A 15132-nucleotide genomic window follows, 5' to 3' on the forward strand; every position below is an offset into this window, starting at 1 on the left:
GTCATGGTCTCACATGTAAAATAAGTGAGGGTCATCACTTGCCATCAATGGTGGAGAGTGGCCCATCCTATGGTCCGCATTTTGCGGACCATAGGATCCACGCTCTAAAATAGCTCAGAGCTCAAATTTTCTAGTCTGTAAAATGCGGACCAGAGAATGGGCCACTCTCCACCATTGATGGAGAGTTATGGTCTCACATGTAAAATAAGTGGGGGTCATCACTTTCTATCAATGGTGGAGAGTGATTCATTCTCTAATCCGTGTTTTGCGGACCAGAGGATCCGCGCTCTAAAACAGCTCAGATCCTCTAGTCCGTAAAACGTGGACCAGAGGATGGGCCACTTTCCACCATTGGTGGAGAAAGTGATGGTCTCACATATAAAATAAGTGAGGGTCGTCATTTTCTATTAATGATGGAGAGTGACTCATCTTTTGGTCCACGTTTTGTGGACCAAAAGATTCGTGCTCTAAAACAGCTCAGATCCTCTTGTCCATCAAAATACGGACTAGAGAATGAGTTACTCTCCATCATTAGTGGATAATAATGATCTCACATGTAAAATAAATCAAGGTCATCATTTTCCATCACTGATGGAAAATAATCCAATTCTCTAATCCGTATTTGAACTACAAGAAGATCTGCGCTCGAAATAAAGGACATTTCAGAAGACCAGTGTGGAAGTTAACATACGTGCTGTAAGATGACTTGGGATAACTGGGCCATCGGCCCTTCTTTAGCCAGTCTCCTAGAGTGCTATTTAATGAATGGGAGGTTGATCAAACGTGTGAGTTATCTGTCCTCAATTTATGAATCTTTGAGTGGTTAAAAGGATATTAGCAAACTTCGTCTGGCCACCTGCACTTCGCCTGGTTAGCTACTTTTCGAATTTCAGTAATTTGTAATCTTCATCTCCATCTAACCGCGATATTAATGTGACATCTCCAGTTGACCAAATCCCTCCTAAGATGCTAATATTCCCTCAAGCTTTATCCGTTTCAATAACAATTCAATCACTCTGGATAACTTAGTCTCTTCCAGTTGACTGAACGCTCTTCGATCGCTGAAATCCAATCACTTGGAGTTCTCTCGGTCGGAAGTCCTCTTGATATATCGTCTTTTAAATGTTTTCTTTTTCACAATTTCTCATACTTCATTTTCAGTATCATCTTTCTATTAGAATTGATATGCTCCTTAGTCATTATATACTCCTTGGTCATCAGATACATGTATATTTTTCTAAATTCCTGAATATTTATACCCATTAAAACACCATGAGGACTTTACCTCAAAATATCACTAAGAATTTAACATGCTGGTGCAATGCACTTGGCTTCTTGTCATAAGTAACAAGGAGGGTTCTCGTTGATGTCGAAGAACACAAACGAGGACGCCCCTGGATTTGAGAACTAACATTCATCGAGCTTATTCTCATATTAATCAGACTTGAGAATGATATATAGCAGCTGGAAAATTAAACGAGATAGGACTTCATTTTAGACTGATGCATGCTAATTCCTCTCATCGACTTCAAAATTAGAGCACGGGCTTGATCTAGCTACTTGTGAGTTCGCCCTTCATTTCTCGACTTGGGCTTCCTTGGCACGCATCGACCACGTACCTCTTCGTTCTCCTTCGCAAGATCATCCATCTCCGAGCCCCTGTTTTGATCTTGTTCTAGTAATCAAAGTGTGTAGTAATGGAATGTTTAGCCAAGCAGACAGAATTGGAGCAGAGCAGAAGCTTACCTATCAGCGTTGTAAGATGAGGACCTCTTCAAGCTTGGCATCTCGTCGCCGTTCCCGCCCGCCGCCGGCTTGTTGGTCTCCACCAAGCTCCCACTGAAGCACACCTCCTCCACTCTCATGGCTCGAAAGCTCGGGAAGTGTCCCATGGACTCCGCTCGGTCCAGCCCTCCGCTGTACTGCGGCATCAACGACAACCCGCTGGTCCTCACCGAGGCCGAACCGCACGAGATCAGATGCATCAGCACCTCCGTGGCCTTCACTCTTCCGCTTAAGCAGCCGCCCTCCGCCCTCCCCTTCTGCTCCGGCTCTGCCGCCACGATTCGGTAGTTGTCCGCCTTGATAAGCGCTTCTAGAGTCTCCGGGCTCGACGACGACAGTGGCGGCGGCGAGATCTCGTCTTGGCTAAGTTCGGTGGCGGGGTTCTCTACCGTTGTCAATGTCTTTGGCTTCTCGTCGGTCGGAGTAGCTCGCCGGCGATGCCGCCTGTGCTCGTCCGTCTGGGTGGACGCGTCACTCGACTTGACGGTGGAAGAGACAAAGGTGTCATCTTGCGCGCGTTTCGAGGCTTCGACAGACTTCCCGGAACTGATGGAGGAAGAGGCGGAGCTTTCCACGGAGGCCGAGGGAATAGAAGAGAAGTAGAAGTCCAGAATCCGTGTTCCTTTGAGCACGTACTCATTCCGATGAACAGGGTGGATGAAATCATCTTCCAACAGATCATGCCACACATAGCCATTTCTGTAGCTCCTGACGTGCAACAGAAAAGGATTGAGAAGATGCAGATCATCGAGATCAACTCACACTCCTTCAGCGATCTCACCTCTTGCAAGACCAGGAGTACATGTCCGCCATGGCCCGGCCTCTGAGAACATGGAGACGGCTGATGACGTCTGCAAACAAGTCGCTCGATGAAATGCTCGCAAGGAATTTAGATGAACCAGTTACGCTTGTTTCGCTCGATGTCTACATAAAGCGTTACCTCTGAGGTAGAGCCCTTCTACGGTAGAGAAAGGAACCTCCACGAAATGAGGTTGCTCGAGGTTGCCATTCCTCGAGAGGTAGTAAACCACTTGAGCTTTTGCTCTCCGCTTCGGCTCAGTCCACACCATTGTCCTCTCTGGGCTCGTCTTCGACGTAAGCTCAGCTCTCCCTCTGGAAGCAACTGCCATTGCTCAATCGCCCCAAAGGTTTGACAGGGTTCCTCCAAGAAAGCTAGCTAGGAGTTGAAAAGTGGCAGCATTTGCCGAACGCAAAGCGTATTTCATTTTGCATCTCTATTTTGTTTCTATAGTTTGCATAATAATACTAAAACCCTTTGATATTTTGTTCTTGCACATCTTGGTCATGTGACATTAAACTGAGGGTAATTTTTAAAATACCATTTAAATTTTTATAGCACAGACTGCAGCCTGCAGGTGGCGCCTCGAGTTTCCCGCGGGTCCACTCGGATTAGGTGCACTTTTGAAATAACCTGTTTGTTTTGTGAACAGTTAGAAAGTGAGATTTTAAATTTTCATGGGTAAAAAATAAAAGGATGTTTTCTTTTAATTTAATCTTAATTTATTATTAAAAAGATGCTTTTTTCTATTTTTAATGTAAAAGAGTTGCAAGAATCTTACTGCTCTGCCTCTGACGACAAAGACAAACAGGAACAATTTGAAAGAAAGGAAGCTAGCGACTGCATTCCGTGCCAATTCTATTTTAAAATGCATTAGAGGATTCGAATTCCAGCGGGAAAAAGCGGAGCATGAGAGCCGTGTAACGTGGCTTGTCACCGTTAGATCATGCACAATCATTGCAAAATAACAAAGTCGAAAATATAATTTAAGGTCCTAGTTAGGTCGTTTCTTTGGCTGTATCATCAACCTCATCCATGATGTGGGGGAGAGCCAGCACTTGATCTGTCTCCAGGGAACAACAGACAAATTTGTGCCGAAAGTGTCCGCCATGTGACCTTAATCTGGAAATGAGAGCTTACGAGTGGGGTGAGTCATCAACTCAGCGAGCTGGCCGTGTCCTTTTGCCAACAGCAAGCTGCGTGGTTCGTCACTTCGTCACAACATGGAAGAAGATGACAACTAGTGACTGAAAAGGTGGTTTATATATACACTTCAATTTTTATCTAGTATTTTTTTTTTTTTCAAATTTCTTCTACAAATATTTGTGGTCACACCGGATTAAGAATCTTGGTGGAATCGACCACTAAAAGAGTTGATCATCCACTAAAAGCAAATATTACCTTTAATTAATACAAATTAAGGAGTTTCTCTTCGAAATCTACTTACAAGTTTTTGCACTGATTAAGCTATCTTGTGGCCTTGGCAGGGGCTGCCAACCTGCACAAATCTGGACAACTTCTTTGAGGCAATCTGATGCAGCTTCCATTGTCCATGCTTCATAGCATTCATGTGCCTCGAACACGTTATCAGCACCGTCATCTACTACTATCAAACAAGGTTTTGCGCCATTAAGAAACAGATCGCCCACGGACCTTACACTCCCACTAGCCCCTTCTTCCTTATCTCCTGCCTGCTCAAACACCACAAAATTAAAAATTTAATTCAATGTGGAGCCTGCCTGTTTAGTTTTTCGACAGTAATATCAAAGGTGTTTGGATCACTGGTACCTTCTCTGTCAGATATTTGAAGACCGTCTTCTTTTCCCCTGCTTCGTATATATTGCACTGAGATAGAATCTGAAGTGAAGAGAACAAGAGGTGGCCATCAAGTTCAACAAAGGGCACACATTTGCCTTGTAAGATTTATCAGACCTGTGACTCTACACTGGCACAGACAGCGTATATGCCCCAATTTCTTGTGTAATTGTTGTACAGGTGAACCTTGCCGAATCGAACACGAGGATGCCGCTGCCGCGTTCCGTCAAAGAAGCAGTGATGGATCGTCACGCCGATGCACCTGTCGGCGATGTTGCAGCTGTTTCCCCCAATTAGAATCGTTTTGTTGTGCTCTGAGAAGTGGCATCTGCCATTGAGAAATAAGAGCTATCAACTTTAAGGTGCCGGTAAATTGCCGAGGGGAAGTACCTTGAAATGGTTATGTCTGTGCTTTCGCAAGTAATGTCGATGAGTCCATCAGTGTAATCGCGAAAACTGCAACGGTCGATCCAGATGTGCCTTGACTCGGGCTTGATCTGAATGGCATCGACATCGTGCCCCCTTCCACCTTCAAATTCCAAATTGCAAACGATGACATGCTCACAGGCTTTCAACTGCAGCCCCTTCCCTGTCACCTTAACCTTCTGACCCCTTCCGTCGATGGTTTTGTAGGATGATACTCTCAAGAAGGAAGACAGGTGAATAGTTCCCGATACCTCAAAAACGATCCACAGAGGCTTATGGGAACGGCATCCTTCTCGAAGTGAACCGCAACCATCATCTGCATGGAATTAGCCGGCAGAAGATGAGGAATTAAGTGTTACTTATTCGAAATGATCGATGAAAATTACTGTGAAAATTGATCATAAAAGAGTAGAAAACCAAAAGGTGGGATGTGCAAGACATACCTTCCAAGCTGGTGACAAGATAAAGGTCTCCATTTAGTCCTCCTATGGCAAACCGGCCAAAGCCCTCGGCTCGACCGGCAAGGGCGCGGAGGCTGTCATCAGCCTCGGCGTACGGCAGGGTTGGTGTTCCCTGAGCAATGCGTGGTTGGCAGATCAGGACGTCCATGGCGTAGATGAATTGAAAGGAAGAAGGCCCGGCGGGAGTGCAATTCGTACACCAAAATCATCCAATAAGAGTAGTTTACACGGTAGAGGAAATGATGTAAATATAGATTTGAGAACTGTCGCCGTTGAAGAGTAACCGCATGGCGTTCAGTATCCCATAATTCGGATGTTACGCGCTCTCTTATAATAACCCGAGAGAGTTTCTAATTAGAGAGGGTTTAACGGCCTGGTGGCCAACGATTTTCTTTTTAATTGTTTGTCTTTTAAGAGATTAGAATTTTTGAGTGAGCAGTAGACCTTTTCCTTTTATATCTATTAAACTTTGCGATATCAATATGATGCACGAACATTGATGTCTCATATACGGAGGTTTGCATGAACTTCACAAATTACTTACATGACATTGCTAGCTGGGCTGAAATCCACACATTCAGACGCAGAGCGTTGGACATAAAAGAGAATTGTTTAAGGATATTGTATAGCTAATACATAACTGCAAGCGAACATACGTAGGTGGGTGATATATACAGGTTAACAAGCTCATAAAATTCAACATACTGTCTACCAGCATAGTCCCAACATTATCAGACTAAGTCATGGAGGTAATTGATGTCTGCCAAATGAATTTCAGTTTAGAAATAAAGTTGCATTAGACCATAGAAAATTCTTAAAGTCAAATAGTAGGGTTTTTTTTTCGATTTAATGTCCCGTGATCTTTACTCGGTATCTTTATTATTATTTTTAGGGAATTAATAATTTTTGATATTTTTGATAATTTCTTCTTTTATATTTTTTTAGATTTTGAATTCGTTTAAAAATTTTAGGATTGTGAGTGTTATAATTTTTTCTTTCTTTACAAATTAGAAAGTATAATCTATATATTAGAATTTCTTTCTTTTATTTAAGTTTTGAGATTTTGAATTTATATAGGTGATTTTTTAGCTATTTGAGGGTAGATCCTCGAATATTTTTTTTTTTGAAAAAATTTAAAGGACGACGATTATCTCTTCTTACCTTCTCCTTAAATCCCCTTCTTGGCAGCCCTCAGAATATCGCTATCATGTCTTGTGTTAACATTGGTGCTAGATTTTACAAATTAATTATGTTGAAAACTGAATTAATAGATATTTTATTAGTTCAATTTGTTTGATTTTTATTGGAAAGTTCGGTTAGTTCGACTAGTTTGAAATTTTTTAAATTTGTTCAGTTCGGTTTCGAATTGATTGCGTTAGTGCAATTAACCTCTAAGGTTTCAATGTTTGACAATGTACCTAAGTTTGGTTCGTTTTGACTAAGAGTTGATTCATATAGGATTTCATGTTTGAAGAGAGAAGTCTAGTTTGGATGACTAGCAAGGGCACCTCCTAACTGCAGGTTAGGAAAGACAAACTCCAGGTAGGTTTGTAGGATCGGATGTCTGGCAAGAGTCAGTCTTAACTGGAGGTTAGGCAAGGCAAAGTTCAGACAGATTTGTAGAACTAGATGTTTAGCAAGGATAAATCCTAACTGGAGGTTAGACAAGGTAAAATCCAGAAAGGTTTGTAGAACCGGATGTCTGTTAAGAGTAAGTCCAACAAGGTCAAAGGTGACTAAAGGCTTGGCAAAAGGAAATCCTGAAGGAATGAACCTTGGGTGGTGAGATCCTAAGGAGTAAGCTTTAGGTGGTAAAGTTTTAGATGTAACCCAAGCATGAAGCCTAGTAAGTCGGGTAGACTTACAAGAGTGCAGCTTGAAACTAAGGGATTGACCCTTAGGTGGTAGACTTGGAGGTGGAACCTTCAAACAAAAAGTAAGCCTAATAGAATGTCAGGTAAATTTATAGGAGTGTGGTTTGACCCTTAGAGATTGACATTTAGGCGGTAGACTTGAAAGAGGGACATCCGAGCAAAAGGTAAGTCTAGTAGATCAAGTAGACTTACAGATATAGGCCGGGTTGCTTTTTATGTTCTGTATGATTGTTTTGCAAGAACTTAGAGCTAGAAGCAAAATAAAAAATAGACAAACACAAATGGGTGAACCGGACTTGACTCGGGTTGAACCAAACCTAAATTGATTCAATAGACCAAACCAACAGTTTGATAGACCGACTAAGTTCGATTTTAAATTGCTGAGTTGTTAGAAATGTTGATATAGAAGCTGATGTGGAAAAAGATCAGGTTTAACTTGATGATTTGGACGAGAATAAGGATAAGTTAGATGATGTGGATAAAGATGAGACTTCATCTAGATATGCTTTCATCTAGATGAAAGTTGATCCAGATAAGATTTGATCCAACCAGGGGCGGGCCACCCTTGGGCTAGGGTGGGCTCCAGCCCCACCCAATTAAAACAAAAAAAAAAATAGCCCTATGCTAGTATGCTTTCATCAAATTAAACCTATTTTTTTACCTTCATCTCACGTCGTCGCCGCCGCAACACCAACGTATGCTTCATCTCACGATACCGCCTCCACAACGACTCCTTCATCTCACGATACCGCCTCCACAACGACGCTGCTACAGACCCACAACGACTGCTTCATCTCACGCCGCCGCCTCCACAACGACGTTGCCACAGCCACAGGCCCACAACTACAACACACACAACTCTCTACTTGCCGCGTGACAACCTACACCAACGTCGACGTCGCTTTCCTTGTCCCATCTCATACGCATCCTCCCTTCTCCCTAAACGCGCAAAATATCTGGGAAAGGAATTGGCTCAGAATTTGCTTGAATTGCGTTTTGCAAATTGGTTGTTTTGGGCTCTTTGGGATCGTGATATACATATTGTATTGAGGAAAGATTTTAGAACTGAGGTACAAGAAAGATACTTTGATGAATATGAAATTATTCGAGAATCGATATATCATTTAAAATCATTTGTTGCAGGAATTTTGTTTGGTTGCTATAGAGTAACATATTTCAAGTCTGAATATGTTTGGGATGAGAAAGTGAAGCCCCAATCCTACTGCCGAGAACTACAGCCAAATCAGGTAATTGAATTTATTTTAATTAATTAGTTAATTAATTAAAGATAATTTAATTAGATAATTAAATATTAATCAGTTTAATTGATTTTTAAGTAATACTTAGTTTAATCGGTTAGATAAAATGATTCGATGACATATAGATTAGATCATTAAGTTGGTTACTTTTATTTATATACTTGGTTATTTTAGTTATTAATGTTTTGATATTAGCAACATATGACTTCGTATTATGTTGTATCTGATTTGTTATTAAGGGATATTTTCTTATTATTGGACAATGATAATTTCTATATTTATTCACTTTAATACAGAAAACTCAAGGAACGAAGAAAAGAAAAACTATTAATTCTTTTTTTAAAGCACAAGAGGAGATATTGACAAGTTAAGAGAATTCTTCATCCAATATTGATATATCAAATTCAAGTGATCAACAATCTAACAAATCTCCTATAACAGATATTGATATCAGTTCTCTTGAACCTGATCCAGGATTACGTACTCCGATATGGAAATATCCTGTTAATCAAAGGGATGAAATTAGACGAGCTTATATTAAGATGGGGTCATATCAGCCTATTAAGAATGAGTATCCACCGACCAAATTCGGAAGTCAAAATCGACGATTTCAAAGTCATTGGTTTAAAAAATTTACTTGGTTAGACTATTCTCCTTCAAAAGATGCTGCATTTTGTTTTCCATGCTTCTTGTTTGATCATAAGCATCCTCGTAATCCTGCATTTACGACGGATGAATTCAAATATTGGAAGCGAGTTAATGATGGTGATAGATGTGCATTTTTGATGCATATAGGATGCAATACTTCACCACATAATAATGCTATAGAACATCTTGATAATTTGATGAATATACCTCGTCATATTGATAAAATGATGAATGCACAATCTTCAGAAGAAAAGCAGAAGAACAGATTGCGGCTTATAGCAACTATTGAAAGCATTCGATGACTTACTTTACAAGCATGCGCATTTAGAGGGCTTGATGAATCTCCATCTTCTAATAATCATGGAAATTTTATTGAGATGATAAAATTTATGGGAAAAATGAATGAGAATATTGGGGACATCGTCTTAGAGAAAGCTCCAAAAAATGTAAAGTATACTTCACCAGATATTCAGAAAGATATTTTGAATATTTTTGCCAATCAAGTGAGAACTAAGATTCGTAAAGAAGTCGGGGATGCAAAATTTTGTATTTTAGTTGATGAAGCAACAGATACATCTAACAAAGAGCAGATGGCTATTGTATTAAGATTTGTGGATATTGATGGTTTTTTACGAGAGCGGTTCTTTGCTATTGTACATGTGACTGACACAACTGCTGCAACACTTAAGAAAAAAATATCTGATACTCTTGGCTGTTATGACTTGCATATCCACAACATGCGGGGACAAGGATATGATGGTGCTAGCAATATGCGTGGCTCTTGGAATGGATTAGAAGCTCTATTCTTGAAAGATTGTTCATGTGCATATTATGTACATTATTTCGCTCATCGACTTCAACTAGCATTAACTGCAGCTGCTGAAAAAGAGGTATCCATTTGGTTATTCTTTTCAAAACTGAATTCCATTTGTAATCTCTTTAATGCGTCTCCTAAACGTCATGCTAAGTTACTTTCTGCTCAAAAAGCTGAAGTTGCGCATATGGTAGCTATTGGTGAACGTGATACTGGTAGAGGATGTAATCAAATTGAAAATTTACTACGGCCTGGAAAGACTCGCTGGAGTTCTAATTTTGACTCAATTTGTAACATGATTGATATGTATAGTTATGTGATTACCGTATTAGAAAACATGGTGTACGATGGGTCCTCTAACTCCATCCGTGGTGAAGCTAGTGGTTTGCTGATAGCGATGAAGTCTTTTGATTTCATATTCATATTACATTTGATGCAAAAGATAATGGGGTTAACAAATCTGCTTTGTCGAGCATTGCAAGAGAAATCTTTAGATATTTTAAATGCAATGGACTATGTTATAAATCTGCTACAGGTCGTTCTTGTCAACAAAATGATTCAATCACAGTTGAGTGTTAGGATCTACGGTCGCGGCTAGAGAGGGGGGGTGTGAATAGCCGACCCCAAATCTTCGTTTCTTTCTACAAGTTGACGTTAGCGCAGCGGAAAATAAAACAAAGAAACAAAGACAAGAAGATCAAACCTCAAGCACAGCGATGTAACGAGGTTCGGAGATGAAACTCCTACTCCTCGGCGTGTCCGTAAGGTGGACAAATCCTCTCAATCCGTCGGTGGATGAGACCCCGGAAAACCGGCTAATAATCACTCATTCTGGGTGGAGAAACCTCGCCACAATGTCTTGCAACAGCAAGATAAACAGGAGTACAAAAATACAGCAAGAAACTAAGTACAATACAAAAATGTAATAACCCTAGCTTGCCTTCTTGTCGACTGGATGAAGCAGCAACTTCACGGGAATCCAACCACAGCACCAACTGTCCAGTTGAAGTCCCAGCCGAGGGAAGCTCACGCGAAGCTTCAGCGAAGAAGAGCTCAACAAAGCTCAAGCAGAAATACTTCAGCAGTCAGTAGAAAGAAGAGGAAGAAGAAGATATTCTGTAGTGCCTCTCGATCCTTTTATAACCTCTGATATCCTGAGCCAACCTGCGAACCTGCAAGGCAAAAAGGCCAGAACATAGAAGTCCGAAATAGCCTAGCCGTTGAGTCACAACGGCTAGGCCTGGACCGATCAGGCTCCACCCTGATCGGTCCAGGGTGCTGCTGATCGGTCATGGGGACCGATCAGGCTCTATGCTGATCGGTCCCTAGACCGATAAGCTGTTCTTTCCCAGCTCTGTTGCCTCTTCTGATCGGCCTCCTGATCGGTCTTCAGTCCGATCAGATAACACACAGAAGCTCACTGTGTGGTTACTGATCAGTCTGCAGACCGATCAGCCGTATCACTGGATCGGTCTGCTGACCGATCAGGAATCCATGGTATCAATGGATCGATCCACTGATCGATCCAGAGCTTGGTTTTCCTCAACACCAAGTCCCAAATCTCTCGAACCAACATCCGGTCAACCTTGACCTGTTGGCACATCATGCCTAGCATCTGGTCACTCCTTTAACCTGCTAAGACTCCCCACCAAGTGTCCGGTCAATCCCTTTGACCCACTTGGACTTTTCTCTTCGTGCTAAGTATCCGGTCACTCCCTTGACCTACTTGACCTTCTCAATACCAGATGTCCGATCAGCCTTGATCCATCTGGATTTTTCCTTGCCCGGCTTCACTCACCAGGACTTTCACCTAGCTTCACTCACTAGGGTTTTCACCTGGCTTCACTCACCAGAATTTCCAATTTGCCTGGCTTCACTCACCAGGACTTCCAAACTGCCTAGCTTCACTCACTAGGACTTTTACCTGGCTTCACTCACCAGGATTTCTCCGTCTGCCTGGCTTCACTCACCAGGACTTTCACATCCGGTCCAGAGAACGAGCTACCGAGCCCTCTCTGACTACAGTTCGGGGAACGAGCTACCGAGCCCTCCGACTTCCATCCGGTCCAGAGAACGAGCTCCCGAGCCCTCTCTGACCACAGTCCGGGGAACGAGCTACCGAGCCCTCTCCGACTTCCCATGTGCCAAGCTTCCATACTTGGACTTCTCCGTGCCAAGTCCCTGCTTGGACTTTTCGCATGCCAAGCTCCCTGCTTGGACTTTTCTGTGCCAAGTCTCCATACTTGGACTTTTCTCGTGCCAAGCTCCTTGCTTGGACTTCTCGAAATAGATCAACTCAAGTCGGGTCCACCAGGTCAACCTTGACCAAAGATTGCACCCGCAATCTCCCAAGTTTGTATTCTGTCAAACATCAGAATACAACTCTTCTATTCTCGTCAAACATCAGAATAGAACTTTTCTATTCTCGTCAAACATCAGAATAGAACTTTTCTATTCTCGTCAAACATCAAAATACAACTCGAGTCAGGTCAACCAGGTCAACCTTGACCTAAGGTTGCACCAACAAGCATCACTATCGATTTGATGTATTTACTGCTGCAATAGATTTTCAAGTTGAAGAGCTTAATAGTAGATTCAAGGATGAGGCAGTGGAACTTCTTAAGCTTAGTTGTGCTTTGGAACCTAAAGAAAACTTTAAGCTTTTTAATGTTGATCACATCTATCGACTTGCTGAGAAATTCTATCCTCTTGATTTTGATACACAAGATTTACACCACTTGAGAATGCAATTGGAGCACTATAAGATTGATATTGTTGGTCATGAAAGATTTCAAAATTTATCAACTATTTCTGAATTATGTCGAAGATTAATTGAAACAAACAAATCAGGAAGTTACAATTTGATTGACAGGTAATTTTTTTCTCATTTATTAGTTTATATATATTATAATTATATCATTTACTTATATATTGAATGCAGTATATTATTTAATTGGCAGGTTGATTCGTCTTGTTTTAACTCTTCCCGTCTCTACAGCAACAACGGAACGAGCATTTTCAGCTATGAAACTTGTTAAAACAGCTCTTCGTAACAAGATGGAAGAAGAGTTTTTAACAGATTCTATGGTCATCTATATTGAACGGGAGTTAGCGGAAACTATTGATAATGATATAATAATTAATGAGTTTGATTCTAAGAAAAATCGAAGAACACAACTTCAATAATATTTTTATTCTATGCTTTTGAATGTACTGAATATTAAATATTTTATGTCATGTTTTTGAAAAATTAATATTCACATACTTTTATTTGTATTTTTGAATTGATTAATTTTTTATATCAATTATAGTCAGCCCCAAGTATCTTTGAATCCTGGCTACGCCCCTGGATCCAACTATATAAAAGGAGACGAAGACTCTATGTTTATAAATATTAATTCTCTACTCTATGGTCTTCAACTCTGCAATCAAAATTAGGGATGTAATGAACAAAGTGTTCGTGAACAATCTTGGTGTTCGGCTTGATAAAAGTTTGTTTATGTTCATTCAATATACACAAGATCAATTAAATAAACAAGCTTAAATAACTCGTTAAATTAAACAAACAAGCTTGAACACGTATGTGTTCAGCTTGTTAACGTTCATGAATAATGTTCACGAACCATATTTATTAATAAAACTCTTATCAATATACTAAATAAATAATAAAATAAAATAAATAAATATATTTGAATTATCAAACTCAATAACCAATCAAACAACTAAAAGTTTCAAACAATCAAACAAGCTTGAATTGAGAGCTCGATAACATCTAAACGAACCAAGCTCAAGCCAAGCTTGAATTTAGAGCTCGATAACATCTAAATGAACCAAGCTCAAGCCAAGTTTAAACAGGCTCAAGCTTATAAAAAAATAAACCAAATAAAGCTTGACAATCATTTCAAAGGTTTGGTTCGGCTTGGCTCAGCTCGGTTACCTTATCAAATAAGCTTGAACACTCGAAAGCTCGACTAGGCTCAGCTCATTTATAGCCCTACTCAAAATACGACAAGGCTCTACTCATGTGACCGATGAAGCGCTAGGAAGAGTGTGAGATACTCAGGACTTTCGGACCGATCGATGACACTTTGTTTGTATTTTTCATTACAATTTGTGCTTTGTTTTATATCTCCTGTGCTTGGGCTTAAACTGTTAGATTGTTTTCTCTACCTCCGAAAAACTTATGAAAAAGAGACCACTAATGGATGGTTGCTTTCCGTGATTAGACCTTGGACGTACTGACCTTGAGGGTTGGGAACCAAGTAAATCCGTAAGTCTTTCTTTCTGGTTTTGTTGATTATTATTCCGTTGCGTACTAACTCTGATAGAAAGACGAGCAAACAAATGAAGAAATTGAAAAGAAAGATGATCGATATTCATCCCCCCCTCTCTCGACGCACACCCATCCTACAATTGGTATCATAATCTGGACTGCCCAATCACCAATTGTGTATAAAAGGTATGGTCTAATTGAGTCATGTGAATACAATATTAACCTCTAACAAAGGAAAGCTCCCGTGTTTGGATCAAGAGGGTCAAACACCAAGCACGAAGTCCTGGTAGACAACCAAACAGAAAAGTTATAATTGCAGCTAGGTAAGGAAGATCTAGTAAGTCAGTTGGACTGAGGGCAAGGAAGTTCTATTGGGTCGGGTGGACCGAGGGGCAGAAAGACCTAATAGGTCGGTTGAACCGAGGGACAAAAAGATCTTGTGGGTCGAGGATCAGACGTCCGCTTGAGGGGGGTCCTGTGGTCCTTCATTTAAGGGGAGATTGTTAGGGTTGTAAGACTACAAACAAAGTCACACTTTAAAAATACATGGGAAAGATCATGAGCTTTTATAAGGAAAAGATAGTCTCAAAGTAAAGATAATATTATATCATTATGGAGATATGTAAATTGTTTAATTCTTTTAGTAGATTTCTCTAATGTCAAAGTGATTTTCGATATAAATAATATTGTGAAATGATATTATATTAAATTTTTGATATAAATAATATAAAATTTATATCAAATTTTTAGTACAGTTTGAGTATAATTTCTTTTATATTAAAATTTTCTATAGGATATTATATGCAAAGTTTTAATATACAGTGCCGGTCTGGTAAAGATGGAGGTATGTTATTTGGCCATTCGATGGAATCTCTACCACTAGATATTTTCACGTAGTCCTCGACCAATTTTTGTCATGAATCTTGACAATAGATCATCTAAATTTACTATTCAAAACTGACAAGAATTCAGGCTTTG

General features: G+C 40.3%; 2 protein-coding genes and 1 long non-coding RNA gene across 4 annotated transcripts; 2 read left to right on the top strand and 1 right to left on the bottom strand.

The window, feature by feature from the left end:
* Nucleotides 1-1252: 1252 nt before the first annotated feature.
* LOC122032763 (protein SOSEKI 5-like) lies at nt 1253-5586 on the bottom strand. 2 transcript variants are annotated; one of them, XM_042592078.1, is made up of 8 exons: nt 5269-5586; nt 4790-5141; nt 4517-4727; nt 4373-4441; nt 4032-4275; nt 2726-3780; nt 1747-2636; nt 1253-1659 (listed from the first exon to the last, which is right to left on the bottom strand). In XM_042592078.1, the coding sequence occupies exons 1-6, from the start codon at nt 5432-5434 to the stop codon at nt 3740-3742; spliced, it is 1083 nt and encodes a 360-aa protein (XP_042448012.1). In that variant the 5' UTR covers nt 5435-5586; the 3' UTR covers nt 1253-1659; nt 1747-2636; nt 2726-3739. The 2 variants fall into 2 exon arrangements, with proteins under 2 accessions (XP_042448012.1, XP_042448011.1); XM_042592077.1 differs by lacking the exons at nt 4032-4275; nt 4373-4441; nt 4517-4727; nt 4790-5141; nt 5269-5586 and having other exon boundaries at nt 1747-2493; nt 2567-2636; nt 2726-3066.
* LOC122032764 lies at nt 4363-4772 on the top strand. Its single transcript, XR_006126218.1, has 2 exons — nt 4363-4500; nt 4580-4772. It is a non-coding gene; the product is annotated as an uncharacterized LOC122032764 (long non-coding RNA).
* A 3879-nt stretch (nt 5587-9465) lies between the features above and the next one.
* LOC122031652 (zinc finger MYM-type protein 1-like) lies at nt 9466-10479 on the top strand. Its single transcript, XM_042590743.1, has one exon. It carries the CDS (start codon nt 9466-9468, stop codon nt 10477-10479), a length of 1014 nt encoding a protein of 337 aa, XP_042446677.1.
* The last annotated feature ends 4653 nt before the right edge of the window (nt 10480-15132 follow it).

This window comes from Zingiber officinale, chromosome 11A (genome assembly GCF_018446385.1).
Source record: "Zingiber officinale cultivar Zhangliang chromosome 11A, Zo_v1.1, whole genome shotgun sequence".
Taxonomy (NCBI): Eukaryota; Viridiplantae; Streptophyta; class Magnoliopsida; order Zingiberales; family Zingiberaceae; genus Zingiber; species Zingiber officinale.

What these genes read in the sequence shown, in the direction of transcription:
- LOC122032763 (XM_042592077.1), bottom strand. Translation starts at nt 2,915, where the DNA reads ATGGCAGTTGCTTCCAGAGGGAGAGCTGAGCTTACGTCGAAGACGAGC. An exon ending in TACTCCTGGTCTTGCAAGAG is followed by an intron (nt 2,494 to 2,566) that starts GTGAGATCGCTG and finishes GTTGCACGTCAG; the next exon opens with GAGCTACAGAAATGGCTATG. An exon ending in TCATCTTACAACGCTGATAG is followed by an intron (nt 1,660 to 1,746) that starts GTAAGCTTCTGC and finishes AGATCAAAACAG; the next exon opens with GGGCTCGGAGATGGATGATC.
- LOC122031652 (XM_042590743.1), top strand. Translation starts at nt 9,466, where the DNA reads ATGAATGAGAATATTGGGGACATCGTCTTAGAGAAAGCTCCAAAAAAT.